A 25,281-nucleotide genomic window follows, 5' to 3' on the forward strand; every position below is an offset into this window, starting at 1 on the left:
GGATGAGCTTCCTAATTAATGCCTTAGACCTGGGGACCCAGATTGGGCGCCATCCTTTTCCCCAACCTGGCTTCTGCAGACATATCCGAGAAGGATGAACAATTTCTCCTGCATACTGCAGAGATCCAGGAAGAGTAACAGGAGGGGCACCTGGTATTCCCCATCATGCTGCTTGTTTGGGGTGGCAGGACAAACATGGCTTAAGTGAGGTCCATCCATATGACTCTTGCTCCTGGAACTGATCAAAGCTGTTAGCTTCTCCTCTGCTCTGTTCTGGCCACCTCACCCCTGGCAGTGTCACACCAGGAAAGGCACCTCAGCATGCTGGCTCACTCCTAAGTTCTGTACAGCTATTCCCTCTGCTTGGAAGTTTCCCCAGCCTGACCTCACCAGTTGCCAAAAGCCCTTCCCTAACCTAGCATCCCAAATCCTCCATTCTATTCCGGGATTGTGCCATCATCCTGGCAGTAACTCGCCTCCTCTGATAACAAAGACTTTGTCTTATTATCGTATCTATGCCTGGCTCCCGTGCGATAAGTGTTCAATAACCTTTGTTAAAAGTATGGGTGGGACTCAGCACCATCTGCTAAAGCCAAGGAGACCCAGGGCTGGAAGTCGTCAATGGGGACCTTCCAACCATCACCAATGTGTATTCTCCTTCCGGTCCAGTCACTGCCCCTTTCCCGGTTTGGTGCTGCTTGGCTCCACAAGGTTGGCTTTTCTCAGGCCCTTGGTTCTTGTCCCTCCTAGTTATCACCCCTTCCTCCGAGGACCCTGAAGTCCCTTCTCTCCAATTTGCATTTGCCTCACACAACTTTAGAGTTGTTACCCACTACTCTGTATACACATTCTGTTCATAGCCACTGCATTTCCCCCAAGCTTGCAATGGAAATAAGAATCACCACAATACAATAGTTTAGACCTCAGCCCTTGACTGACCACCTGAGGCTTTTTAAAAAATATTTTGATTGTGTGTGTATGTGCACACATGCCTGCTGTATGTATGTAGACTACATGTGTGAAGGAGCTCAGAGAGATTAGAAGCATTGCATCCCCTGGAGCTGGAGTGAGCCACCATGTGGGTGCTGGGAACTGAACCTGGGTCCTCTGTAAGAGCAGGAGGCCTTAACTGCTGAGCCATCTCTTCCAGACCAGTGAGACCTGAGTTTGAATTTCAGATTTACCACTTATGAGACTGTGAATATGAACAAACAGCTTCATATCATTCCCTTTCTTACCCTTCTGGGTGAACCTTCTGGGAACATCTGCCTGATGGCATCACTGGGTAGTTAACTGTATCTCTGTGTAGTAGCTAGCCTCTGAAATGGCTTCCAATGAATAATACCTTCCCAAAACTAACGGAGTTCACTGGGCGTTGGTGGCGCATGCCTTTAATCCCAGCATTCAGGAGGCACAGGCAGATGGATCTCTGTGAGTTCAAAGCCAGGACAGCGAGTTCCAGGACAGGCTCCAAAGCCACAGAGAAACCCTGTCTCGAAAAACAAACAAAATTAACGGAGTTCATCCATGCAAATAATGGGATATTTTAGAAAGGATCCTGTGTGATTTCATGTTTTATATCACGTTATGGTTTTTTTTTTTGGGGGGGGGTGAGACAGGGTTTCTCTGTGGCTTTGGAGGCTGTCCTGGAACTAGCTCTTGTAGACCAGGCTGGTCTCGAACTCACAGAGATCCACCTGCCTCTGCCTCCTGAGTGCTGGGACTAAAGGCATGCGCCACCAACGCCCGGCTTTTGTTTTATGTTTAAGACACAGTCTTGTTGTATTGATCATGCTGGCCTGGAACTCACTATGTACCTGAGACTTGCTTCAGACTTTCAATCCTCCTGCCTCACTCTTCCAGGCATTGGAAATATTGTATATGCCACCAACCAAGTGTGTGACTTTCTAATTGGACCATGAAAACAATATGACTGCAACTTTTTTCTTGTATTATTTCCTCTGGGAGAAACTGGGCACCATGTTGAGAATCCCCAATCTCAGTCCCATTGGACAATTCCATGTAGGTGTTGGGGACAAAACTAGAAAATGTCATTCTGTGAGGCCTGAGCTCAAAGAGCAATGCAGTATCACATCTACAATGTTCTTTCCACCAAGCTGTCATACAGCCTGGACTGAAGGGAGGCTGCACAGATGTCTCCTTGGAATGCATATCAAAGAATTTGAGATCCTTCTTTTTTATTTCCTTTATTTTTATTTTATATGTATGGTTTGCCTGCAAGTGTGTCTTTACATCAAAGGTGTGCAGTGCCTCTGAAGGCCAGAGGAGAAAGTTAGATCCTCGGGTTTGGAGTTATAGATATCTGAGCCACCATGTGGGTGCTGAGAATGGAACCCCTGGAAGAACAGCCAGTGCTCTTAACCACTGACCCACCTCTCCAGCCTGAGAGTCTTCTTTTTAATTTTATTAATTATTATTATTATTATTATTATTATTATTTTATTATTATTGGAGACAGGGTTTCTCTGTGTAGCCCTGGCTGTCCTGGAACTCAACTGTAGACCAGGCTGGCCTCGAACTGACAGAGATCCACCTGCTTCTGCCTCCTGAGTGTTAAGATTAAAGGTGTGCATTACCACCACCCAGATTTTTTTTTAATACAGGGTCTCACTATGTAGACTGCCTGGCCTTTGATTATAGAGATCTGCCTGTCTTTGCATCCTGAATTCTAGGATCAAAGATGTGCACCAACACACCCAGATTCCTCTGTTTTTATTTGTATTTATTTCTTAACTGTATTTATTTTTATTTTATGCATATGTGTGAGTGCCTGCACATATGTCTGTGCATCATGTCCTTGTCTGGTGCCCACAGGAGCCAGAAGAGGGTTTTGGATTCCCTAGAGCTGGAGTTAAAGTTAGTTGTGAAACACTTGATGTTGGCTCTAGGAACAGAGCCTGAATCTCCTGAAGAGTAGCAAGTTCCCTCAAATGGTGGACTCTTTTATTTTTAATTTTCATTTTAATGTTGAGATAGGATCTCACAATGTAGCCCTGGCTGGTCTCTAACTCACAGAGATCTGCCTGCCTCTGCCCCCGACCCCCACCCCAGTGCTGGGATTAAAGGAGGACGACACTGTGCCCAGAAAAAGAGCCTTTTTTTGTTTAGAACTGACAAATAGCAATCTTGTTTGGTGAAGGGCTCAAAGCAGTCAGGCCTGGGGCTGGGAAGATGGCTTAGTGGATAAAGTGCTTGCTGCACAAGAATAAGAGCTGGAGTTTGGGGCTGGAGAGGTGGCTCGGCGGTTAAGAGCACTGCCTGCTCTTCCTAAGGACCTGGGTTCAATTCCCAGGCCCCACATGGTGGTTCACAACCATCTGTAACTATAGTCCTGGAGGATCTGACACTATCCTCCGTCCTCTGTGGGCATGCATGAGTGTGATACACAGTCATACAGGCAGGCAAAACTCTCATACACATAAAAATGAGTAAAACATTAAAAAAGAAGAACTGGAGTTTGGATCTCCAACACATACATCAAAAGGCAGGCCTCTGTAACTCCAGTACTGAGGTTGTGGAGATAGGCATATCCCTAAGGATCCCTGACCAGTCAGCCTAGCCAATCAGTGAGCTTGAGGTTCAGCTAGACACCCTGTCTCAAAAAGGTGAATGGGACTAGCAAGATGACTCAGACAACTTCAGTTTCATCCCTGAAGCCCACATTAAAAAACCAGACACGGTGGTGTGCATCTGTAATCCCAACCCTCCTACAGTAAAACAGAAGGCAGAGACAGGAGAACCCACCTGGAGATTCAAGTGTCAGGTAGCCTGGAGTACACAGGATGGCAGAAACAAGAGAGACTCTTGTAACAAAAATAGACAGCAATAGAGGATGGCACCCAAAAGGTGATCTTTGGCCTCTATCAGTGCTTGTGTACTCAAATGAACACATTAGTGTGCGCACGCACACACACACACACACACACACACACACACACACACACACACATTCTCTCTCAAGTGAAAAAAGCAGCACAGCCTCTTGCACACCCCACTCATGAATTGCTTCTTGGGCGTGTGTATCACAAGGGCAGGAGAGAGGTCTGGAGCCATCTCCTCCTGGAGCCTGGAGGATGTCTTCTGATGTTACCAACATGCCAGGCATGATAGAAATCCTTCTGCAGTAGCTCCATAGGAAACACACGATCTAGAGAGGTTACAAAAGACCACCAAGTCAGGCTCTTCTCGGTGTCCACTGTGACCAGCCTGGATGACTGCAGTCATGGCTGTTACTCAGAAAGCCCCTCCTTGGAAGGTGTCCACTTCATCAAAAACACTTGAGGACCTTGCTCAGCAGCCATGTCACTGCAAGCACCTGGGAGCCAATGAGGCCACCAAACCATCAAGAGGGACATCTCTGAACTGACTCTGATGCGGCAGGAACTGAGTCCTTAGAGGCCATTCTGCACCTCCCACTGTTGTATGAAGATGAGAATGAGGATGTCTCCTCTGAGTCTGTAGGCTTCCAGCAGGCCTTGGCACAGGCTTGTTCTGTTGCCCTCAAAGAAGGCGGTCAGCAAAACCAGCAGATCCAATCTATTCCGAAAAGCTCTCAGTCTTGTCCTGTGACCTCTGCCCTGTTTTCCCCATTGCCTCCTACCCCCCACCCCTCAGGTTTGTGTATCTTGTTAACATACAATATTTTCAGTAGCTTTAAAAAAATACCCCCACATACACGAAGACATCAATCATCAAACCAGAAGTGGTGGTCACGCTTGTAATACCCGTGGTAGAAACAGGAGGATCAGAAGTTCAAGGTCATCCCCAGCTACATAGCGAGTTTAAGGCCAGCCTGGAGTATATGAGGTCCTGTCTCAACTCTTCCCCCTTCTTCCCCTGCAAAAAAAACTCACACCACCTTGATGTGACAGGCACCATAGCTGCAAGATGCCTGAGGAAGAAATCTACCCTCGTGGTTTAACTCAGAGACAGTGGTGTATTGTCTGAGCCAGATCAGAAGGACACTGCAGATGGAAGGACGAGCCTGGACAAAGTCAGAAAGAAAAGGTGTTTAGGAAACTTCAGTGATTCAGGATGGCTGTGGGGAGCAGTCGAAGCTGTGGGAGGTAACATTCTACATAAGCGGCAGCTGGAGTCTACGTATTACGGAGGGAAATCGCTTGGTTACTGATGAGAAAAAGTGCTTGTAGCATTAGGAAGAGGAGGGACAAGGATGTGTGGTGGGCTTTGCCATGGAGCATGAGAGCTGAGAGCCATCCCAAAAGAGCACTGGGGATCTCAGGGAAGGTGGTTTGTTTGGACATGTGGAGTGTGAGATGCTCGTGGGCATAGCAGTGGAAATTCCAGTTAGGTCTGTGTTTAGAAAGCTCGGGCCTGAGCCCCAGATAAGACAAGGGAGAGCTGCTGCTAGAGTGCCTGGAGAGCCAGGGTAAACAAGTGAGGTGTGTGGGCAGGGAAGACATAGGGAATGCCTTCAACAAGTTATTTTTTTGAGACAGGATCTTAGGGGTGCTAGGCTGACCTTGATCTTGCTATGTGCCTGAAGATGACAATGAATTTCTGATCCTCTTGCCTCTACCTCCCTAGTATAAGGAATACAGACCTATGTCATACCACGTCTCTATGTGTGTGTGTGTGTGTGTGTGTGTGCGCGCGCGCGCGCGTGCGCGAGCGCGCGCTGGGAACCAAACTCAGGCCTTGTCAGGCAAGTGTTTCAACCATGGAACTACATCACCAGCCTTAGTATGGTTGATTGATAGTGACAGGAACGGAATGATGGACTCTAGGTATGATAAGCAAGTCTTCTAACAGTATATCACACACTCATCTTCACCCTTCCCTTTTTTTTAAGTATAAAGTCTCAATATGTATCCCTGACTGTCCTGTAACTCACTCTGTAGGCCAGGCTGGCCTCCTTCAAACTCAGAGATCCAGCTGCCTCTGTCTCCCAAGTTCTGGGACTAAAGGCAGGCACTACCACCCAGATCCTTATATTTTACTTCTCATACTTTCATGTATATGTGTCTACACATGTGTACCATGTGCATACAACAATCTGTGGATGTCAGAAGAGGTGTGGACCCCTGAAACTGTGGTTACAGATGGTTGCTGATGCTGGCAATTGAACCTGGGTTCTCTGTAAGAGCAAGTGCTCTTAACTGCTGCTGAGCCATCACTCTAGAACCTGCTTTGTCTTTGAAAGCAGGGTCTCTTGTAGTCCAGGTTGGCTTTGAGCTTAATAGGTAACCATTCCTATCACTATCAACCAACCCTACTACGGCTGGTGATGTCGCTCCACAGTGAAACACTTGCCTGACAAGGCCTAAGTTTGATTCTCAGCGCACGCAGGCATGTGTGCACACACACATACACTCACACTCATATAGCAGGAGCCACCATACACAGTTCCCTTTTTAATTTTTTTTTTTTTAATTTAGAGCCAGGCGGTGGTGACTCACGCCTTTGATCCTAGCACTCAGGAGGCAGAGGCAGAGACAGGTGGATCTCTGTAAGTTCCAGGCCAACCTGGTCTATAAAACTACACAGAGAAACCCTGTCTCCAACCATGAAAAAACTTTAAAAATTTATTTACATAGTTTTTGTTAGGTATGAGTACTCCATCTGCATTATTGCATGCAGGCCCGAAGAGGACATCAGATCCCATTACAGATGGTTGGGAGCCACCATGTGGATGCTGGGAGTTGAACTCAGGTCCTCTGAAAGAACAGCCTGTGCTCTTAACCTCTGAGTCATCTCACCAGCTCCCATGGTTCTCTTCTTATTGCTTAAAAGCAGATAACTTTTATTTAAAATTCTATTCACTTTTTTTACATCTTAACATCTTTGAAGTCAGAGTGAATTTTCATTACAGGCAAGCCATAGCTTAATTGATAGATTTCTTTTTTTATATATAGATTTTTTTCTTAACACATATTAATCATATATAGTCGATGGTTTCATAGATTTACTTTTTAAGACTTTATTTTCATTTTATGTGTATGAATGTTTTGCCAGCATATAGATACGTCTACCACATGCACTCCCAGTGTCCGCAGAGGCCAGGAGGTGGTACTGGACCCTCTACAACTGGAGTTTTAGACAGTTGTTGCTGCCATGTGGGTGCTGAGAAGAGAACCTGGGTCCTCTGCAAGAGCTCTTCCCAGCTAAGCCATATCTAGTCCTTGATACCATACATTTAATGGAATACAACAGTGCTTACACGAAAGCAATATTGCAGTCAAAGGTGTACAAAATGCTCGGGACTGCTGAGGCTGGTGGCATCTGCCTCTGATCCCAGCTGCACAAGACTGTGTCAAAAACAAACTAGAAACTGGTACAGAGAAGTTACATAAATTGTCAAGGCCCAGTAAGAGCAGACTAAGGATTTGAAGTCAAGCAGCTCAACTCCAAAACTCAACTTCTTCACATGCTGGGAGAAATTTGGAGCTTTGGGTGGAGCCACGTAGCCACCGAGAGTGACCTGGGTTCAAGATGAGTGTTTGAGACCAGATGAAGCATCTGGAAGACTAAGGTCCATTATAAAACGTTCATGGTGGGCTGGAGACCACCACAGGAGACAGGGGCAGATGGGATAGAGGTCCCTGAATAATGTGTGCTATTCTAGATCTATGAATATTAGGCCGGAGAAGGGAACAACTGTAAACTGTTGATCCCAGAAATGAAGACTGAGCAGAGGAGGAACAGGGCAGCTGCCCTCCAGAGAACTGTGCCCCCCCCCAGGTCAGGACATACATTATAGGCTACTCAGAGGTCAGGATATACATTATAGGCTTCTCACACCTTCTTGTCCAAGCAATGGGTATGCTTTCCTATGATCTTGGACAAGTTTGTGCTCTTATACAACCTCTGACTCTCATATTTTCATGTACAAAATGGAAGGATTGTCTAGAATGGGTAAAACAAAGAGGGCCAGATGGTGGTGTGTGCCTGTAATCCCAGAAGTTAGGAGGTAGAGGCAGGAAGCTCAGAGGTTCAAGGTCATCTTCCACATGATAGCAAGCTGGAGTTCAGGCTAAGCTGACAAGACCATCTCAAAAGCAAAAGCAAAGGGCTGCAGAGATGGCTCAGCGGGTTATGGAGCTTGCCACAAAGTTCCTCTGAGTTCAGCCCTTAGGACCCTCATGGCAGGAGGAGAAAATTGACTCCTACAAATTGTTCTCTAACAACCACACATGTGATGCGGTCCATATAAGCTTACATACATAAAATAGCCAACCAAACAAATAAATAAAATTTAAAAACAAAATTTAGGGCAGGTCATGGTGGCGCACACCTTTGATCTCAGCACTTAGGTGGCAGAGGCATGTGAGTTCAAAGCCAGCCTGGTCTACAAATAGAGTTCCAGAGCTCTTACACAGAGAAATTGCCCTGAAAAAAAGAAAAAACCCAACAGCAACAACAACAACAAAAATTAAGGAGGAAAACAGTGGAGATCCCAGAGAGCTTCTCCCTTGTCCGTAGGCAATGCTAGGACAGCAGTTCTAACCTGGCTGTAGATCATATTAACCAAGGCTTCCTGTGAGACCACCTCACTCGTACTCAGGGGGAGGGATAGAAACAGGAATTGTTTGGAAACTGTCCGGGTAATTCCAAATGTGCTATTTGAAAATACTTGCCCTCGCTGGGCGTTGGTGGCGCATGCCTTTAGTCCCAGCACTCGGGAGGCAGAGGTAGGTCGATCTCTGTGAGTTCGAGACCAGCCTGGTCTACAGAGCGAGTGCCAGGACAGCCTCCAAAGCCACAGAGAAACCCTGTCTCGAAACACCCAAAATAAAATAAAAATAAAGAAAACACTTGTCCTCAGTTTGAAAACTAGGTGAATGTTGGGACCCTATTAGGACTCTTGGCTGGCGGCAGGCCTCTCTTCATTTCCATCTCCTGCCATCCTAACTCCAAGCCCCTAATACACAGAGCACCGGCACACGGTTTTCTCCACCATAAATTGTTGACGTTAGCACAGGATTTTCCTGTGTGTTCTAGGATGTTTAGCAGCAGCCTTAGTCTCCACCCACTAGACGCCAGTAACACATCCCCCAATCAAAACAAAACTGTCTCCAGACATTGATAAATATCTTGGGGGGCACCCCTAATTAGAATTCCTAAGAATCTCCATTCTCTTGTTTGCCCAAGTTGCAGACAGAGGCCAGGCACGGATGGAAGGCATTGCACACCAAATTTAGTTGGGCCCAGCAGGCGTGGAGGCCAGGGCTGCACAATAATAACACAATGGAGGGATTGCGTGCCAGCGGTCTGACTGATGTGGTCTCACCCCAGAGGGAGAGTTTTCCAGAACTCTCCTTCCCGGATTCGCCATCAGTCAGAGGAGGGCCTAGAGCAACATCTACAGGCCAACAGTCCCCCGCTTTCCGGGAATGGACAGAGGGGATGTGGGAGTGGTGGTAAGGGATTCTTTCCTTCTGTAGATAATTTCCTGGCATCGTCCCCTGCTCTCTGATTGGTGGGGCGAAGAAGAGGAGGAACTTTCCAGCGGTGGGTGCCTGGGTTCCTGGAGCCATCTGACACGGATATTGGTTACAAAAGTCTGAGTTTTAGGGTCTGGAAGACTGAGGCTTTGGGGCTGGTTCTAAAAAGTGGCTCGCTCCCACCCTAAGAAATGTAGAAATTGTGGGCACAAACTCCTTAGAGGCGGAGGTGGAAAGTTGTCAGCAACTTCACAAGTCTTTTGCTTGCAGGTGGCGGTACCTGAAAGAAGACAGAATTCCGGGAGGCCTGGCGGGAAGCAGGGAAGGGGGTTGGCAGGAAGGAGAAAGGGCGGTGTCAGGCTTTTCTCCGCGATTATCCCGCAACTCACTCCACCTGGAGGCTCAGAGCGCCCAAAAGCAGGACAATTCCGAAGATACATAAGAGCAGAATCCTAGCGTTCCACAGATCGTGACTTCCTGCAAGGAAGCCAGGAGGCCGTGGATGACCTGCGGATCACACCAAGGAACCTAAGGGGTCTGAGGAGGAGGACAAGGAATAAGAACCTGGGAAGCAGCGCTTCCGGGGCCAACATGACGCCTCCTTGCCCTCACAGGTAGAGCAGTTGTACAGGATGGTGCTGCCCCCTGCAGGAGACAATAGGAGCAGCGCTGGCGAGCGAAGCCCGGGCCTCCACCCTTCCAACCACCCAACTTCAGGCTTATTACACTTTTCTTTTACTCACAACAGGCGGGAGCACAGAGAGCTGAAATGAAAGACAAAGGGTGGCTGACTTATTCAGTCACAATCCACTTGACTACAAATCCTAGGTACCCCCTTGATGCCTTCTCCATCAATACCTTCCCTGGTGTACTCGGGGATCTTGGTCTTCTGAAGCCATTGCCAATATGAAGGAAGTGAGGAGCTGGACCTTTTTTTCTCTGGAGAGGCACAGCACAGCTATATTGCCCTAGGCCTCAGCAGTGAAGCCTTCCATGCCCCTACCCAGATCAGCTGGTCTCCACCTGCCCCCACCCCCAGTCCTTGCTTGGATCCTCCTAGGTTCCAAGGTATCGTTTCCCTCTGACCTCACCCATGACCCTCAGGACTCTGTGAGTCTTCTCTGTGATTTTGTTCATGGTCACCTCATCTGTGGAGATAGGCAAGAATAAGCTAGTCTCTCAGTTGGTGCTGGGTTTTTGTGTTTCCTATTTCTTAGGACAGAGTTCTTCCAAAGGGAGAGGCTATTGGACTGAAGCAATGGCTGAGGGGACCCAGTTAGGAACTCCCGGCCAGCCCTTTAGGATAGACAGGAGACTATTGCAGGACTAACCGCAATAGGTTAGGTTGTATTACCTAAGGCAAAGGCTGAGAAATCCTGGGAAGCCCATTCCTTCCACTGCATCTCCATCTGGCTACTGAGCTGAGCCAGGCGGGTCGGCAAGGCATGAGTTGGGAGGCGGCAAAAGATACAAGCCTTGGCAACAGCCAGGAAAACCCCAACTAGTGCCAGTACCCACATGAGGCCTGCTAGAGGATACTGGGAGCTGGGCCCCTTGGATCTGGTTAGACTGAGAATGCTGAGGGATTCTAGACCTTCATGTGGGAAGTTCTAGACTGGTCCAGAACAATGCCATTGTTTTACCCTTGACTCCGGTAGAGCTGCACTGGGGCCCCTGGAACCAGAGGCTAAAAGACATCTCTAGCAGGAGGTAGAGGAGGAGGAATCAGCGTTTCTGTTGCAAGGGGACAGTGGCCTTTACACATCTGTGGTTCTGAAAGCAGTTTTATTTTTCTTCTTATAAGTCACAGTGATCGATGAAGGACTCCTCCCAGTGAAGATGTGCACGTATGTCCCATCCACTCAGGGACCCAGAAATGCTATCCCTTCCCACATCCTCTCCACTCTCCCAACTCTGTCTCGTCTCTGCCCAGGACAGCCTTAGGCCTTACCCAGCTATTTCCTAGCAACAAGCTCATGGTTGTCTCAGCAACCAAGAGCTCCCAGAGGTCTCAGAGGCCCAGCTAAGCCCAGTGGCTTTTACCTATCATAGGAAAAGCCTGGTGACTCAAACTCAAACAAGCCCCTCCTGCCTACATAGTGGTGTGGGCATAAACACACACGCAAACACACACACACACACCCTATGATTAAACTAAATCTCAATCTGCTCTCACACATACCACAGAGATACCTGAGCCTAAAGAGTTGCTAAGCAACCTCAAACAGGCCTGGGCATGCCAAGATCACAGAAGGACCATCACATAAACACAAGAGTCAGCAACACTGATGGGAACCAAGATGACAGGGATCCAAGCATCAGTCAGATACATTGCCTGGCACAAACACACACTACAGAAACCCAGGCACAAAAAACTACTACCATCTTTCCCCATGTTCAGTCCCACCCACATACAAAACCCTCTAAAACACTTGCAATCCCAGAAGGGTGCTCTAATCCCATGCTGATGGGGATTCTCCTAGCTCCCTTTTGTCAACCTAGGATGAGGTGCCTATTTTCAATCTCCCACAGTAGGTGGCTTCGGGTATAGTAAATAAACCTCCCAGATGTCCTGGCCTCTTCATGGTCATGGTAGAATAAGGTGCCCAGCTCCAGGAGGGGAAGCCGAAGTCTAGGGAACAGATCACATTTGATAATTCAAAGTATGTCCTTCCCCCTAGTGCTCAAACCTCCAGAGTTCTGCTGAGTTTACCCAGGGCAGAGGTGCTTCCTTATTTTTCCACACCCCTAAACACAGAGGACCCATCCTCAAGCAAGAGCAGGCTCGAGAATTCACGGATGCTTTCCCAGGATAAGCCCCAGTGTAGATCGTCTGGACCACTCTTGAGTCCTGGGAATCGGGACAGCTCGATTTGGGAATCCCAGAGTCCATCTAGGCTCCAGTCAGGTGGGATCCCTGCCTCTCATAGCTCCCACACCAGAACTAGAGTCTTCGGGAGAGCCATCAGCCCCTTGGCTGACGCAGCAGCATTCTTTCTCTTCTACACAGTCAAGTGAAGGGTAGCATTCTCAGTGGCGGACAAAGCGCAAAGATCTAGAGTTCAGCAGGTCTTCAGGGTCTGGGAAGACAGAGTCCAGGCGGAAGCCATGTTCCAGAGCCACCCGCAGGACCTCCTCCAGGAAGGTAGGCGCGTTTGCCACCTCTCTCCGATCTTCCGGCCCCCCAGTCCACAGCGGTTGCAGCCCCAGTCTTTCATACTCCACTTCTGGGAGTTCCCGGGGGCGGGAGGCCCACTCTAGACGAAAATGTGGACCTCCCTCTGCCCTGTCCCCACTGGCCACACCAAATCGGCTGCGCATGGCACCCAGACACTCAGGGTCGGTACAGAAGAGGTTGGCTCGGAAGGTGTCCACCTGGACAGAGCTCAGCTCATAGTGGTGTGGGCCCCTTCGAGCAGAGAAGTGCACCAGGCGGGGGTTGACATCTACATCTGCATGGAGCAGGGCAGCTCTGGGTGTAGGGGTACCCCGAGAAGCTTCCAGTTCCCGAAGGGCATCCAGGAGGGGCCGGATCTGGTAGAAGTCAGCCTCTGCCTTAAGAAGTGCAGTTTCTCCATACCCACGGGGCAGGTCCAGACGGCCGAGCCTCAGGAAATTGAGGATATGCCGGAAAGCCTTGCCATCTCTGTCGATGAAGTAGTGGCCATCTCCTTGCGGGTTGAGACTGGCTGGGATAAGGGTGTCAGCCCTAAACATGGCCCCCAGCATGGAGTCTGGGAAGCGTGTCAGGGTCTCCAATGTGGTGGAATATAGTGTTCCCCCCACATTTAGGGTCACGGGGCCCCCAAAAGAAGGGGGTGAAGAGGACACAGGAGGGGGGGAAATTTTGGGAACTGTAGGAGACAAGCAAGGAGAAGGAAAAGGCAGTGTCTCCTAGTTTTGGGAAGAAATGGGTGGTAACGTTCAGACTCCCTATGTTGGAGGCAGAGGTTGGAGAACAAGACAGCAAAGTTTGTAGCTCACCCTAGCTACCTTGGTGGCGGTTGGGGGCTTCAGGACACAGAAGTCCCCGAAAGGATGAAAGACCCGATGAAAAGAAGGCAGCCAGACAGGGTCCGGGAGCTTTTGGTCCAGACGATTCTGATTCTGCGTGGTCAGCGATTCCCTTCTGTGTTCTTCAGACAGTGGGTTTCCGGAATTCAACCAGCAGGTGACGGTGGCGAGCACCGGCCGGACTCTGAAGGGTTCAGCTTCTGAGTTTCTTAGTAGATAGTTTTTGCAGTAGGCGAGTTCACGCCGGGTTCCTACGACCTGCCCAGAGGCCCGGCCAGGCTTTGGGGCACGGGTCCCAGCAGATGGAGGCGCAACTAATGGGAGCCGGTGACGAGCCGTTCTGTATGGATGGAGAGAGACGATGCTCTCGCAGTCAGAGCATCGAGTCCCAGGACTTTTTTGGCAACAGCGGGAGTCTCGGGACTCGGGCGTTACCGCCTTCCTGGGTTGTCGCAGCAGCAGCTGAGGTCCTCTCCACCCCCAGGAAGTGGTCTAAGGGCAGCGGTCAGTGGCCCTTTAAGCGACAGCCCCGCCCCTTAGCGCCCCGCCCTCCACCCCCATGGGCTGGCTGGGCGCTGCTGGGGGTGGGAGCGGGGACCCGCCGACGGGAGAGACGGGGCGGACAGGCTGGACCTGCCGACGCGAGCGGGGGTGGGATGATTCACAGGCTTCACTACGGATGTGGCCGCGACGGTCCCGCGTTCCCTGCAGGTGTGCATGACCTCACTAGTACAACTTGGTCCGGGCAGGAGTCTCAATCCCTCCATTCTGAGAAAACCCAGGCCTCGGGGTTGGATCCCGGTCGGGAACTCCCGATGGGGCGGGTGCTGAGCCATCGAATTCCGGGGATGCTTTTGGGTCACCCCGGCGTGCCCAGGTCCCCACGCGGGTAGCTTCCCTTGTCCTCTGAGCTCGAAAGCTCACCCTCACCCTCCACCAAGCCACTGGGTGCTAATCAGCCTCCCCCTTTATTGGAGAAATCCTAACCTTTTGAGAAGTCCTGCACCCAACACCCTGCTGGGCCCCCAGGTGGCGCACAGTAAATGAACTGTGAGAGAAAAAGCAAAGCACAAAGACTTTAATGGAGATCAGGCCACGACAAAGTGGGTTGGGGCCTGGAATCAAAGAGTATGGAGGTCATGACTGCGACGGCTCAGTTTCTCCGGGTCGTCCGATGCCATGAGGGAGAAGTCTCGGAAGATGTCGAGATATGTCTCATCCCCTGAGGAGGACAGAGAGAAGGCTGGACAGCTGGCCTACTACGAAAAGCATCACCGGGCAGTAGGGTGGGTCTGACGGGGCAAGCTCTTGATGTGTGGGTGCATCGTAAGCGCAGCCTCGCGCCTTTCCCTTCCGTTGTTCCGAGGGCCAGGCACGTTTGTGCGCCCAAAACATGTTTGTTGAATAAACAATGGCATTAATGCAGCTGGACAGTAAGGGGACAAGTAAGCAAGGGGCCAGGATTTGGTGTGGACCGGAGTCCAGATTTACTTTACCTGCCTGGCCCTGGGCCGCTTCGGCCTCCCTCATCTTTGCCAATCTTAGCCTGAAGGGTGGGAAATAAGGAATAAAAGACTTTGCACTCTTCCTCCCCATCCCTTGAGCTACATCACTGGGTAAAAATTCCTCCCTGGTGACTACTGCTTTAAAAAGCAAACACGTGAACTTTTCTGTAATGTTGATGTCCGAATACTGGCTCCCAAGATGAACTCCCATTACTTCACCCCGCTCCACACCCCACCACCCACAGAGAGCTTTACTTCACCGATACCCAGGCCTCACCTTCCAGGTCTGGTTTTGGCATTAGTCCCACCCCAAAGATGAACAGACTGTCAAGCACTAGCCCGACCCTCTGGCATTCTCACAGCGTTACGATGTCAGCGTTCGCTGTCTCCATTGCAATGGTCAGAGGGTCCCGGCCTTCTGTGTCTCGAGCACTCAGATCTGCACCCCGTTTCAGGAACAGGCAAGCAAGCCTGAAGAGGACAGGTAAATTCAGCTGCAGCAGCCTTCCGCCAGTTTCATTCCCAGGAACCCTCCTCCCCACGGTGGCACCTGCACTGCTTGCTACCCTGTGTGGCCAAGAATGGTGGCATGGTGGAGAGGGCCCCGGCCAGCACTGTCTGCTTGGTTCACGTTTGCCCCATTCTGGAGGAGAAACTCACAGGCCAGAAGAGAATTCTGCATGGGGAGATCAAGGAGAGGATGACATTTTCAGAAGTGGATTTCTAGACATTTTAGGGGTGTCGTAGTTAAGACGATGGGAGTGTGGGATATGGTATCAGGGTACAACTAGCTATCGGGTTTGGCTGTCACTCTTTACAAGTTCATGCATTAAATCTATCCTGCACTCTGACGAGGCTTGCTAGCCCTCTTTCTTAAAGATGTTTTCTTATGAGTATAAATATTTTGCCTGCATGACTGGGTGAGGAGGAGGCAAGTAAGTGAGGAGGCAAGGAGAGGCTGTTGGGTCTCCTGACACTGGAGTTATAGCTATGAGCTGCCTTATGGACACTGGGAACTGAATCCCAGTCCTCAGCAGGTGCAGCATACGCTGATCCATCTCTCTGGCCTCCTCCTATTCCTAGTTTACTGGTGAGGAGACTAAGATCCATATAGACTGACAATTTGATTAAGATCTCATGCAAGTGGTGGCTCCAAGATTGATTCACCACCTCCAAATCACACTCTTAACACCCAGTCTATGGGATTTCCCTATGGAATGGAGAGCCAGGAGGAGCTTTAGGGTTGAGTAGGGGAGGTCAGCATGGTCCTCACAGCAGCTGTGGCCCGGATCAGAGGTGTGGCATTCCCCCGACCCACATTGACCCAGTTGACATCAGCTCCATGGGCCAGGGCATCAGCCATGGTAGGAAGAGATGGAGGATGTCCAGCAGCTTGGAACAGCAGGGCCCCAGGGTGAAGGCTTCCCAGGTCATCAGATGGGGACTCTGTTAAGGAAAATCGGTCCTTAACAGAGTCTGGGTCTGGGGAGAAATCTTCAGCACAGTCCCCAGATGCTGCAAGGGGGTAAGTCACGTCTGAACTGTGGGGAGGCCCTTGTGACTCAGGGCTGTGGTGAGAGATGGGAATGGTGTGTGTGTGTGCATACGTGTCGGGATCTATGTGTGCAGGGCCCTGGGTGTGGAGGAGACGGTATCACTCACCTCAGCCTGTCCAACCACCCAGACTGGCTGGATGCCCAAGGCAAACTGTCTGACAGACTCAGCTCTTGCCTCCTCTGCCTGGGTCAGGCTCACCCTCCTTTTCAGGCCTTTGGAGATGCCAAGCTCAACTCTCCTGCTTCTTCTCATAGTGGAGATTTACCCCCTACCTCCTTTTTTTGGTTTTTCAAGACAGGGTTTCTCTGTGTAGTCCTGGTTGTCCTGAAACTTGCTTTGTAGACCAAGTTGGCCTCAAACTCACAGAGATCCACCTGCCTCCTGAGTGCTGGGATTAAAGGTGTGCGCCACCACCGCCCAACAGAGACCCCTTTTGTGGCTTTTCTTGACATATCCCACTCAACACTATTCTTCCTGCTCAATGCCACACCCTACTGTAACCCCCCCTAAAACTATAGTCTGATTCTCCCAACTTTCTCCAGGGGATGTCCTGGACCTCATATTCTGCCTCCCTTTAGGACCTGGCCCACTACCGAGCAGACAGCAATGAGACAAACACTCTCTACCTGACTTGGATCTGACAATCCCCAGCTGCGGTCTGATAGAAGGCTTTGGGGGCACAGGAGGATGTCCTCTTGGGGGCCCCCTGCCACCTCTTCGCCCTCGAATTTCAGGAAGCTTAGTCAGGAACTTTTTCTCCACATACTTGGCATGAATCCAGGCCTCTTTTTCCTGCCTGGGAGTTGGGAAGAGATAGCCTTAGGTCCCTCATCCTGCCACACACCCCACATTGGGGGGAGCCCTGGGCACCTTCACCCCAACCTTACCTGGAGCAGCTGGGCCCTGGCTTCTTCACCGCCATGGCCTCCACCCGGGCTTCGTAGATCTGGTTGATGACGACATTTCCCAGCTCGCACATAAGCTTCAAGAGGCCCAGAAGAGGCCAAGAGAAAGAGGCAGAGTAATGGGGTGAGCACCTGAGCTCTCAGGACTCCTCAGTCCTTTGTCTCTACAATAGCCCAAGTTACCTTCACTAGTTCTGGTTCCCAGGAGTCAAGGGTCAGAGATCGGACTTTGGAGAAATGAACACCAAGGCTCCTAGAAGGCCAGAGGGAGAGTCATGCCCTGTATGGACAGTGGCCTGGGGAAGCTGTTGCTACTGTAAAGACTCAGGCCAGGCTTGTGTGGAGGCTGTACAGAGGAGCAGGGCTAGGAGGCAGGGCAACAAAGGCCATATATCCTTGACCAGGCTCTAGCATGATCATCACCCCTCCCTCTAACTTCTGTTTCATTTTAAGTCTTTGTGCTCTCTAGCCCCTTATCCCCTCCCTCCTCTCCCCCCCCCTCTCTTCCATTTAGCCCCTTACTTTTCTCATGGTACTTTGGTCTGGAACACTCTTTGTATGCCATCTCCCTTCCCTCTGTGTATACTTCAGAATTGCGGTAAGGCCTTAAAAACTTGGTAGGACCTCACAACTTTTCTCTTTGGGCTCTGTTGGCCATCCCACCTTCAGCAACCTAACCCATGCTTCCTCTGATCAAGACAATAAATTCTCTGGACTTGGCAGTGGTGGCATATGCCTTTAATCCCAGCAGAGGAGGAGCAGCAGACAGATCTCTCTGAGTTTGAAGCCAGCCTGGTAACAGGACTACACAGAGAAGAAACCCTGTCTCGAAAAACAAAACAAAAATAGCAATAAATTCCCTAGGAGTCCCTAAGCCTGTCCATAACTAATTTGAATGTGCATTTTGTGCAGCAAGATTGGTGACCAGAGACAGAGAAGAAGAATATAAGAAAAAACAAGGTAGGGTGCATGAGAGGGGCCTTGTGATGGGCCATATTGCAGTAGAAAGCAGGGCTTATGTTTGGGGGTCTTAGGGAATGACCTGTGGATGCCGGAACACTGAATGCAGAGAGTGACACCAAGGTTGATACTGGCCCACTCTGGGGCTGGTTCCCTGCAGTCACAGCACTGGGCATTTCCTTCTACACTTTGTACCTGGGCTGCCACCTGCCCAACTCCCCCAGGTTCCCTTCCTCTGGCTGCCCCGCCAGAGCCCAGAGTAGCAGCAGAGCCCAGGGCAAGGTATCCCGAGACCTGAGAGAAACAGGGGAAGAAAGGGTTAGCAAGGAGCCAAAGGAGAGAGTGCTCCATCTCCCAGGGCAACAGGGCTCCCACTGCCCATATTAAGATACCTGGCCTGGCCCTCGAGAGCTGTTATCAAGGTGAGCCTGGCTGAAGGCTGAGGCGATGCTGCTCTGAACAGCATTGATCCACAGCTGCAGGAGGCGCTCAGAGTCAGCCTGGAGGAAGCAGGACCTGAAGGTGGTGGGTGGCAGGGGTGGACGTGAGAGTAACAGAGTGGCAGTCTGAAGCCAGAGAGCCAAAAAGCAAAATGGGCAAACTGACATCCAGCTGTTGCCGAACTGGTTATATAGATTTTTAAAAAATTTTTACTTATTTCGTTATTTCTACAGCAGATTGGACCCAAGGCCTTGTACATTTTAGGCAAGCACTCTGTCTCTAGGCTACAGCCAATCCATTTTTATTTTACTTTGAGATAGAGTCTGGTAAATTGCTCAGATGGACTTCAAACTTGCCAGTAGACCAAGTAGGCCTTGAACTTTTAAAAAAGGCATATTTAAGTGTGCATATGTTTGTATGTACATACATATGCATAGTACATTATGGAGTTAGTTATCTCTTTCCACCACGTGGGTCCTGGGGATTGAACTCAGGTTATCAAACTTGGCAGCAGTGCTAAGCATCTCACTGGCCTGTTTATTCTTGAAGCAGAAACAGGCTATGTTTTTCAAACTTAATATTCTCCTCTGGTATTACTGGTGTGTGCCACCATACCTGGTTATCAGCTATATTGAAATCCAGGTGGTCCCTGATTTATGATCGTTTGATTTAATATTTGTCAATATTAATGCACAAAGTTGTATTGATACAGTCATTTTGATTCTCAGTAGAGTATTCAAGAACATTTTATTGTAAAACAGGCTTGTAACTGTAGGCTAACAGGGTTCTAGCATGTTTAAAGTAGGCTGAGTCTACAGTAGATTTTTCAATATCTTTCAAATGACAATGAATTTTATAATTCCCATCATAAGTAGAGTACCTGTACTTCTGTAACAATTGGCAGTATCCTCCAAAATATCACCTACCACCCTGTTCTCTTAGCCGAGCCCCCTGCCGCTGCACCCCCACCCCCCCCACCCCCGAGCCTCAACCCTCCTACCAAAGAAAGTCCTAGCCCTGGAACTACACAGGGAGCCTCATTTTGGTGGCCCTGCCTTTTTGGTTTGTAAATATTCAGACATATTAGAATATTGCCCCCAAGGGACTGTACTCACTTGCTGGTAGACACCACTTCAAAACAGAAACGCCTTTCTGAGTCTGGGCAGAGCTTCACCGTACAGAGACGAAGGTCGTCCACTACCACAGTCACAGGGTCCTGGCAGAAAGTGACAAGGGGGCCAAGATCCAGCATAGTAAGTAAGGGCTGAGTCTAGAGTCCAGGCACCCAGTACCTACCTTATATTTCTTCTGGTAGACCAGTTGGTTGTTCTGAATGGTGAACCAGCGTCTGGAGCAGACAGAAGTGGTTAAGTATGTGGGCAACCTGGGAACAAGCTTGGGAATGGATAGAAGAAAAACTGTGCTCTTTGCCCCCTAAGCAGCTTGCTGAGAGGTGTGGACTAGCAGTCCTATTCCAGAGAATGGTGGGAAGTTGTGCAGAATGGGACATGGGAAGGGTGTTCTTCACACCTTGAACAACCCAGATTGAACATATTAATGAAGCCTACTTTCCAGCAGATGGCAGTAAGGCTAGCCTTCAAAACTCCCGAGCCTCCTGCCTCCACCTCAAAGGTGAGGCTCACAGGCATATATGCCACCACACCCAGCTTTCTTCCTTTTCTTCCTTACTTTTTTTTTTTAACTAAAATAAGTTTATTGTTGCAATTATTTTTTTCTAGTTGTGGCCAATGTTAAAGGAGATCTAAAGGTGGTAAAAACTTCTAACAGTGGGTGTGACTTCTGGATGTGTCATGAGGGTGTTGGAATCACTCCCTCTTCTACAATTATTTGCTTGAGATAGGATCTTGCCATGTAACCCAGGCTGGCCTAGAAACTCCTTCTGTTGTCCAGGCTGACCTCAACTTTGTAGTCTTCACACTTTAGACTACTGATTACTAGCATCACACCAGGCTTTTTGCTACAATTTTTGACAAATGAAACCAAGTTGGGGAAGGAGCTCCATTTTCTCATTTGTACCAAGGTCCCATATGGGCCGGTGGTAATTCTGGAAGATGAAGTAGTTGAATTAAGACATGTCACCTTTCTGTCTTAAACCCTGCAGGACTTCCCCATTTTCCTCAGAGTAATCCTCAAAGCACTCCAATGTCTGCAAAGCCCTGGCATGATCCCTGTGTCCATTAGCTCCTCCTCCCTCCCTCTGACCAAGTCCACAGCTCCAGTTTTAAACACAGAGAACTCAGGGCCTTCTGATTAATTCTTCCTTCTGTCTACAACTTCTTTCCCTCAGATACCTTGAAATCTTGACTCAAAAAGTTACTTTTTTGTTTTTTGAATCAGGGTTTCTCTATGTAGCCTTGGCTACCTTAGAGCTCACTCTGTAGACCAAGCTGGCCCTGAAATCACAGATCCTCTTGTCTCTGCCTCCTGAGTGCTGGAATTAAAGGCTTGAATCACCACCGCCCTGCAAAAGTTACTTTTTTATCCAGGCATGATATTATACACCTGTAATGCCAGCTTTTTGGAGGTGAAGGCAGGAAGGTCAGGAGTTCAAGGTCTTCCTTGGCTACATAGTAAATTTGAGAGATCAGCCTAGGATACATGAGATTGGTCTTTTTTAAAAAAATGGGTGTCAAAGTAGGCCTCACAATAAAGTAACAATTCTGTTGCCTATTGGTCTGCAGATAGAATTCCAATCCTCCTGCCTCCTCCCTTAAGTGCTAGGATGGCAGGCATGATCCACCAAGTCCAGTGCCTGTAGGGAGACACCCTAGCCCCGCCCAGGTAACCCGGACAGGTGTGCCTGGATACGCCAGTGAGGGCGGGGTGAAGGGAAGTCTGAGATGACATAGAAGGAGGTTCAAAAGGAGCGGGGCTCACGTGGAAAGCCCCTTCTCTCTAGCCACGCTAACTTGCTACCTGTGGGCTCCCTCTGGCTTGCGTTTTGGATTGGTGTTTACCTGAATAAAGAAGTCTTAGCCTCACGGACTACAGTTCATGTTTGAGTGCACGCGGCAACCAATCAACAAGCGCCTGACTTTTTTTCTTTCTCTTTTGTTTTTTGAGGCAGGGTTTCTCTGTGTAATAGCCCCAGCTATCTTAGAACTGGCTCTGTAGACCAGGCTGGCCTCGAACTCACAGAGATCTGCCTGCCTCTGCCTCCCGAGTGAGGCCAGCCCCTGACATTTTGTTTAGAATTGGGAACCCTGGACTGTGGGTGTAGCTCAGTGGTAAATTTCTTTTGTCTAGCAGGGTTGAAGCCCTGAGTTTAATCCTTAGCCCTTCAAAAAAAAATTGGAACTAAAATTTACCCTCCCTACCTACCTAGATCATCATGACCCTGGCTGTATTTTTTATAACATTATCATCCCCCCCTTTTTTTTTTACCCCCTTTTTTAAAAAACAGGGTTTTGTTTAGGAGCTCTGCCTGATCTCGAACTTCAAAGTCTTTCTGCCTTAGCTTCCATAGTGCTGAGATTACAGGTGTGTATCACCATACCTAACTCCTGGCATTATTCTTTTTCTTTTTTTTTTTTTTTTTTTTTTTTTTTTTTTGAGATAAGGTCTCTGTGCATTCCTGGAACTTGCTATGTAGACCAGGCTGGCCTTGAACTCAAGAGCTCCATCTGCTTCTGCCTCCCCAGGGCTGGGATTAAAGGCAGGACAGCCTCCAAAGCCACAGAGAAACCCTGTCTCGAAAAACCAAAAAGAAAAAAAAAAAGATGTGTACCACAGGCATTTTATATTGCCTTCTAACATAGCATGCAGCTTATTTAGGTGTGTGTGTCTGTCTTTGCTGACTGAGGGTTACATCCTGATGTGCTTCATACACAGTAACCACCCGGCCAAGAATATCCAGTTGCATAAGTTTAGCTGAGTCAGTTGCCTTCTTACCTGCTCCAGGTCTTAAACGCATTGCTGGCCCGTTTGAAAAGATGTCCTTCCATTACCAAGCCACTAGGCCCCTCCTTTAGGCTTGGCTCTGGCTCCTCACCACCCAGCTCCTGGGGCATGAGAGGATCAAAAACAATTGGGGCGGACAGAGACCAAAGTCGAGGTCTGTGTTGCTCCCATCCCGCAGGAGCACTTGCCTTCTGTTTCAGTAAGACGTGCCTCTGTTCCATGTCTCTCTTCTCTCTCGCCGAGTTCAAGACTAGGTCATGCAACTGGGCGTAGGAGGGACATCTCAGATGTCTGGGTTTGCCCCAACCAGGCAAGGAGAGTCATGTTCGCGTACCCTCGCCTCCCTGCACCGACTACCTAGGGTCCTTCACCTGGGCACCCAACTCCTTACGATACTGAGCCAGCCGGTTTAGCTCTTCATGGCCCTGCTGGAAGTAGGTAGCCTGGGCCTCTACCAAACGCAGCACCTGAGGGACAAGGTGGGCAGGGGGCAGAACTGAGGAGGGACACCCCTCTCCTTCCCTCTCCCCCCTGCTTTGTGAGCAGGTTCCTCTCCTCTTTGCTGCTTCTGATACTCACGAACTCCATGATGTCAAACTTCCTCTTATCCTCGATCACATTGACCTGAAAGTCCAAAAAGTGCAATGATATCAGTCGTGACATCATAGCACTTCCTCCCCGCCATCCTGGAGGATTGGTTGGTGTAGGCACCGACCTGCAGGGCATAATCCAATGCCCGACTCAAGTATCCAGCTCGGGCAGTCCTCAAAGCAGTCCCAGCCTCCTCTGCTTCTTGGACACGGCGCCTGGGGACCTCTGCATTGTGGGTAAGAGCAGCTTCCAGGTTCTCAGCCCCTCTCCAGAAATCTCTGCGAGCCTCTCGGAAACCCCGGAGACCTCTAGAGTTAGGGGAGGCAAAACAAAATCACACATTTACCCACCTGTCCTCAGGAGAGAAAAAAATCTCAGGACAACCCCCTCTCCCCCAATATCCTGTCAGCCTATGAGAGGGAAATCCTGGGGATCCTTGGGGTAGGAAGACTCTAAAGTCAGGCCACTTCCCACCCACCCCCATAGCTCTTCCTATTGGAGAGGCCTTGTGGTGATGGGAAGAGAGGTGGAGAGCTAGTTTCTGGGAAAAAGGCCCCCTTTCCCTCCCATCTCACTCCTTGACCAGAGTCTGAATTTGCTGCTGCAATGTGTGTTGAGTAGCATCCAGAAGCTCCTGTTGGAAGAAGTTGACAAGTGAGAGTTAGGGTCGTGGTCAACCCTGCCCACCCGTTCCATCCCTGCAGGCCCCACATCCCCACTCACAGCGTGGCTGTCCAGCTTGTGGTTTAGGCTCACAGTGAATTTTTCCAAACACTCCTAAGCAAGAAAAACCACAGAGAAAGTACCAGGTATGGGATATCAAGGTCCACCCAGCTCGAGGTCTTGTCTGCTGGACCCTTCTTGGATGACAGCCCCAGCTTTGCTCTGGCCCAGGCTCTGCAGACTCCAGGTCAGCCCCCTCTTCCACAGCATCTCCTTATCCCAGTACCCTGCCCCAGCAGAAACAGCCCTGGTTAGAATCATCACATACCGCCATCATGGGCTCTGGGGGACCCAGGCGAGCCAGGTCACAAATGCCAACTACGAAGGCACGGCTGGCAGAAAGGTAATGGTGCCCGCTTTCCAGGAGGCAGGAGCCCAGCTTGAGGAGCTGGGGAAGAATGAAGGACGAGAGGGAATAGTATCAATGACCAGCACTCTAGGTGATGCCTCCATTCTGCTCCACTTCTCCCCTGGCCCAAGGCCGTGTGACCCTTTCCCAGTCTCATCTACTGTCCCACCCAGCCCAATGCAGCTCCCCCCATTTCACCATCACAGCTGTAACGCCATCATCTCTGCTTCCCTAGCTTCCTTTTCCTGGGCCTGTTTCAAAATTTCTGCCTGTTCCTCCAAGCTTCTTCCCAAAGTCATGGTCATCTTTACTTCTCAGATACTTTTCCCTATCTAATCCTACCTGCCCTTCTGGGCCCTGTTTGAATGAGGGGCTCCCCCTAAAGCCCCATCCTCCTTCCTGCACTGTCGTGTTACTGGTACCCATTTCTCTGCCTGGTCAGGTTCAGTTCTACAGCCTTTGTTGTGTGTGTGTTGCGGGGGACATGTGTCTCATTCCTTGTAAATATTAACTAAGTCATCAAGGCCTCAGGATTAGGGCCAAGTAGGATGTTGGGGTGTTCAGTTGTTCATCTTTCAGTGCTTTTGTAATAATGGCCAGAGAGCTATAACTGATCTGGGAAGGGAAAGCTGAGCTAGAATCCCAGATCAGTCTCTTTATCCACAGAGTTATGGCTGCGTCACCCGGAAGGTGACACACTAGACTTTGGCCATGAGTTACCATGTTTTGAATGGAGCAAGTATCTGTAGAGTCCTTCAGCTTCACCCAGGGTGGTAAGAGGTCACAGGGAGGAGACTTTGTGAAGAAGTGGCAAGGTGCCAGAAGCCAGGCCCCATGTGTTTCTAGCCACATTTTTCTGGTGGCTTATGGATATTTCTGAGAAATGTAGC

The 25,281-nt window shown here is 49.6% G+C and overlaps 3 protein-coding genes across 6 annotated transcripts in view; all 3 read right to left on the reverse strand.

Annotated features, from left to right (window-relative positions):
* Positions 1 to 6,941: 6,941 nt before the first annotated feature.
* Tmem95 (transmembrane protein 95) lies at positions 6,942 to 11,041 on the reverse strand. Its single transcript, XM_035447910.1, has 7 exons — positions 10,780 to 11,041; positions 10,517 to 10,573; positions 10,284 to 10,364; positions 10,169 to 10,189; positions 9,990 to 10,070; positions 9,815 to 9,902; positions 6,942 to 9,705 (listed from the first exon to the last, which is right to left on the reverse strand). The coding sequence occupies exons 1-7, from the start codon at positions 10,943 to 10,945 to the stop codon at positions 9,675 to 9,677; spliced, it is 525 nt and encodes a 174-aa protein (XP_035303801.1). The 5' UTR covers positions 10,946 to 11,041; the 3' UTR covers positions 6,942 to 9,674.
* Positions 11,042 to 11,193: 152 nt separating this feature from the next.
* On the reverse strand, positions 11,194 to 13,918 carry Kctd11 (potassium channel tetramerization domain containing 11). Its single transcript, XM_027426987.2, has one exon. It carries the CDS (start codon positions 13,152 to 13,154, stop codon positions 12,456 to 12,458), a length of 699 nt encoding a protein of 232 aa, XP_027282788.1. The 5' UTR covers positions 13,155 to 13,918; the 3' UTR covers positions 11,194 to 12,455.
* A 147-nt stretch (positions 13,919 to 14,065) lies between these two features.
* Acap1 (ArfGAP with coiled-coil, ankyrin repeat and PH domains 1) overlaps positions 14,066 to 25,281 on the reverse strand; it is a 16,043-nt gene continuing 4,827 nt past the window's right edge. Inside the window, exons 3-22 of one of the 4 annotated variants that reach the window (XM_027426985.2) lie at positions 24,311 to 24,430; positions 24,043 to 24,096; positions 23,895 to 23,953; positions 23,444 to 23,627; positions 23,308 to 23,352; positions 23,100 to 23,195; positions 22,917 to 22,991; positions 22,720 to 22,829; positions 20,104 to 20,155; positions 19,923 to 20,023; positions 18,759 to 18,882; positions 18,449 to 18,660; positions 17,590 to 17,659; positions 17,389 to 17,483; positions 17,128 to 17,297; positions 16,218 to 16,390; positions 15,511 to 15,620; positions 15,305 to 15,415; positions 14,936 to 14,985; positions 14,501 to 14,661 (exon numbers count right to left, since the gene is read on the reverse strand). In XM_027426985.2, the coding sequence (XP_027282786.1) occupies positions 14,561 to 14,661; positions 14,936 to 14,985; positions 15,305 to 15,415; positions 15,511 to 15,620; positions 16,218 to 16,390; positions 17,128 to 17,297; positions 17,389 to 17,483; positions 17,590 to 17,659; positions 18,449 to 18,660; positions 18,759 to 18,882; positions 19,923 to 20,023; positions 20,104 to 20,155; positions 22,720 to 22,829; positions 22,917 to 22,991; positions 23,100 to 23,195; positions 23,308 to 23,352; positions 23,444 to 23,627; positions 23,895 to 23,953; positions 24,043 to 24,096; positions 24,311 to 24,430 (2,112 nt within the window). In that variant the 3' untranslated portion in view covers positions 14,501 to 14,560. Of the gene's footprint in view, positions 14,986 to 15,295; positions 15,416 to 15,494; positions 15,621 to 16,217; positions 16,391 to 17,127; positions 17,298 to 17,388; positions 17,484 to 17,589; positions 17,660 to 18,448; positions 18,661 to 18,758; positions 18,883 to 19,922; positions 20,024 to 20,103; positions 20,156 to 22,719; positions 22,830 to 22,916; positions 22,992 to 23,099; positions 23,196 to 23,307; positions 23,353 to 23,443; positions 23,628 to 23,894; positions 23,954 to 24,042; positions 24,097 to 24,125; positions 24,270 to 24,310; positions 24,431 to 25,281 lie in introns of those variants that run through there. The other 3 variants (XM_027426984.2, XM_027426986.2, XM_035447907.1) reach the window with 3 other exon arrangements.

The sequence above is a fragment of the Cricetulus griseus genome, chromosome 7 (assembly GCF_003668045.3).
Source record: "Cricetulus griseus strain 17A/GY chromosome 7, alternate assembly CriGri-PICRH-1.0, whole genome shotgun sequence".
Taxonomy (NCBI): Eukaryota; Metazoa; Chordata; class Mammalia; order Rodentia; family Cricetidae; genus Cricetulus; species Cricetulus griseus.

Bases quoted from the DNA above. Each gene is read 5' to 3' on its own strand.
- Tmem95 (XM_035447910.1), bottom strand. From the start codon at position 10,945: ATGTGGGTACTGGCACTAGTTGGGGTTTTCCTGGCTGTTGCCAAGGCT. The intron at 10,574-10,779 runs GTAATACAACCT...CTATCTCCACAG, and splicing joins TTTCTCAGCCTTTGCCTTAG to ATGAGGTGACCATGAACAAA. The intron at 10,071-10,168 runs GTGAGTAAAAGA...TGTCTCCTGCAG, and splicing joins TCTCTGTGCTCCCGCCTGTT to GGGGCAGCACCATCCTGTAC.
- Kctd11 (XM_027426987.2), bottom strand. From the start codon at position 13,154: ATGCTGGGGGCCATGTTTAGGGCTGACACCCTTATCCCAGCCAGTCTC.